General features: G+C 50.6%; 2 protein-coding genes across 2 annotated transcripts in view; one reads left to right on the top strand and one right to left on the bottom strand.

Moving 5' to 3' along the window:
* The window catches only part of LOC113214223 (flotillin-2), a 203807-nt gene that overhangs the window by 188874 nt on the left and 13489 nt on the right, over positions 1 to 1444 (bottom strand). The window lies entirely within an intron of this gene.
* Positions 55 to 1326, top strand: LOC127749274 (uncharacterized). The gene is made up of 2 exons (XM_052266732.1): positions 55 to 175; positions 801 to 1326. Exon 2 carries the CDS (start codon positions 801 to 803, stop codon positions 1143 to 1145), a length of 345 nt encoding a protein of 114 aa, XP_052122692.1. The 5' UTR covers positions 55 to 175; the 3' UTR covers positions 1146 to 1326.

Here is a 1444-nt window from a genome sequence, read left to right as displayed (position 1 = left end):
GGGGGAGTGGAGAGAGGGGGGGAGGGGGAAGCGGCAGGGCACCGCAACACACACCTGGGCTGCGAGTCGCACACACTCGCCAGTCGGTGCGCGGACAAGCAGCAGCGGCAGCAGCAGCCAGGAGAGCGCTCCTCGGTCAAGTTCAGGAGCAGCGAGAGAGCAAAACACCGGCAAGGTGAGGCGAGCTGACCAGCTGACCACTAGCCGAGGGTCGGTCACTAGGCCAGAGATATGGTTTTATACACGGTAAAAAGTGTGTCACACTGTTAAAGGAAAAATTGAAAACTTTGAGGAACTCCCACATTTGAGGAAAACTCCTCCGATCTCGCCTTAGATTTTGAGGAATCTTCTCCAAGAATGAGGGAAAAGACCACATTTTCTGAAGAGACCTCCTCGAAATCTGAGGAGTATCACTCAAACCAAAAGAGTTCTTCAAAGTTTTCCCTTTTCCCTCAAAAATTGAGACATCGTTTTTACCGTGTGGAAGTCGGGGCAGATTATTTTTACGGTCTGAACCAAATTGAGAATTGCGGGGTTCCTGTACTGCACCATGCATTTCTATATGACAACACGTAGATTTTTCCTCCGCGCAAATTTCTCAGAATCCTCCACGTCAAAAAATGAAAAAATGTAAGAAGAAATACAGGTAAAAAGATGCAGGGCTCTTTGGAGACGGGAAGGGGAAGTTGGAGGGGATCAGGGTCGTCACCCGATCAGCTGAATACGCCTAAATATGTTCGCGAACGCCGGATCCGGTAACATCCCCCATTCCGTAAACTTGACCGTCGTCCTTGTCTCAGATGGAACTGCGGGGGCGGTGGCTGCTGCTCGCCAGCGTTGTGGTGGTCGTGGCGCTCCCGGCGGCCACCCCGCTGGGGCTGCTGCTGCTGTCGGCCGCGCAGCAGTACCAGGAGGCCGTGCTGCCCTTCCGAGAGCACCCCTACACCGGCAACAAGCCCATCCTCGCTGAGTACGACTTCATTGTGGTGAGTACAGATGTCAAAGTCCCTACAAGCTCAAAGATTTCGGTATTTCTCTCACTTCTTTTTAGTCTGATTTGGTCAACAAGGCGCCCTTCTAGACTCTGGTACAACCTGAAGCTCTCGAAGCCAAATGAAACTCATGAGCCCTTAATCGAATGGTGACAGGTTGAGGTCCACTAGGGGATGGGAATGAAGACGTGCAGGGTGCGACTGGCCGAGTGCAAGACTGCGTCCAAAAACGATTAGTATTGGAGGGGAATGCTCGTATCTCATACCCACAACACGTTTTCGAAAGAATTGAGACATCCCATACCTGCCCGCGGTTGCAGGTCACCGTCCGATCGGCTCTGATGCACGCTTGTACTGGACACTCTAAAATTTTGACTAAAAATGTGCCAAGTAACTAATATAGATTCGTGCTGCTGAAAAAAGTCAAAAAATATTTGGTATTAATAAAAAAC

Source organism: Frankliniella occidentalis, unplaced genomic scaffold, assembly GCF_000697945.3.
Source record: "Frankliniella occidentalis isolate FOCC.00 unplaced genomic scaffold, Focc_3.1 Scaffold42, whole genome shotgun sequence".
Lineage (NCBI taxonomy): Eukaryota > Metazoa > Arthropoda > Insecta > Thysanoptera > Thripidae > Frankliniella > Frankliniella occidentalis.
This window is presented reverse-complemented; position numbering and strand designations above follow the sequence as displayed.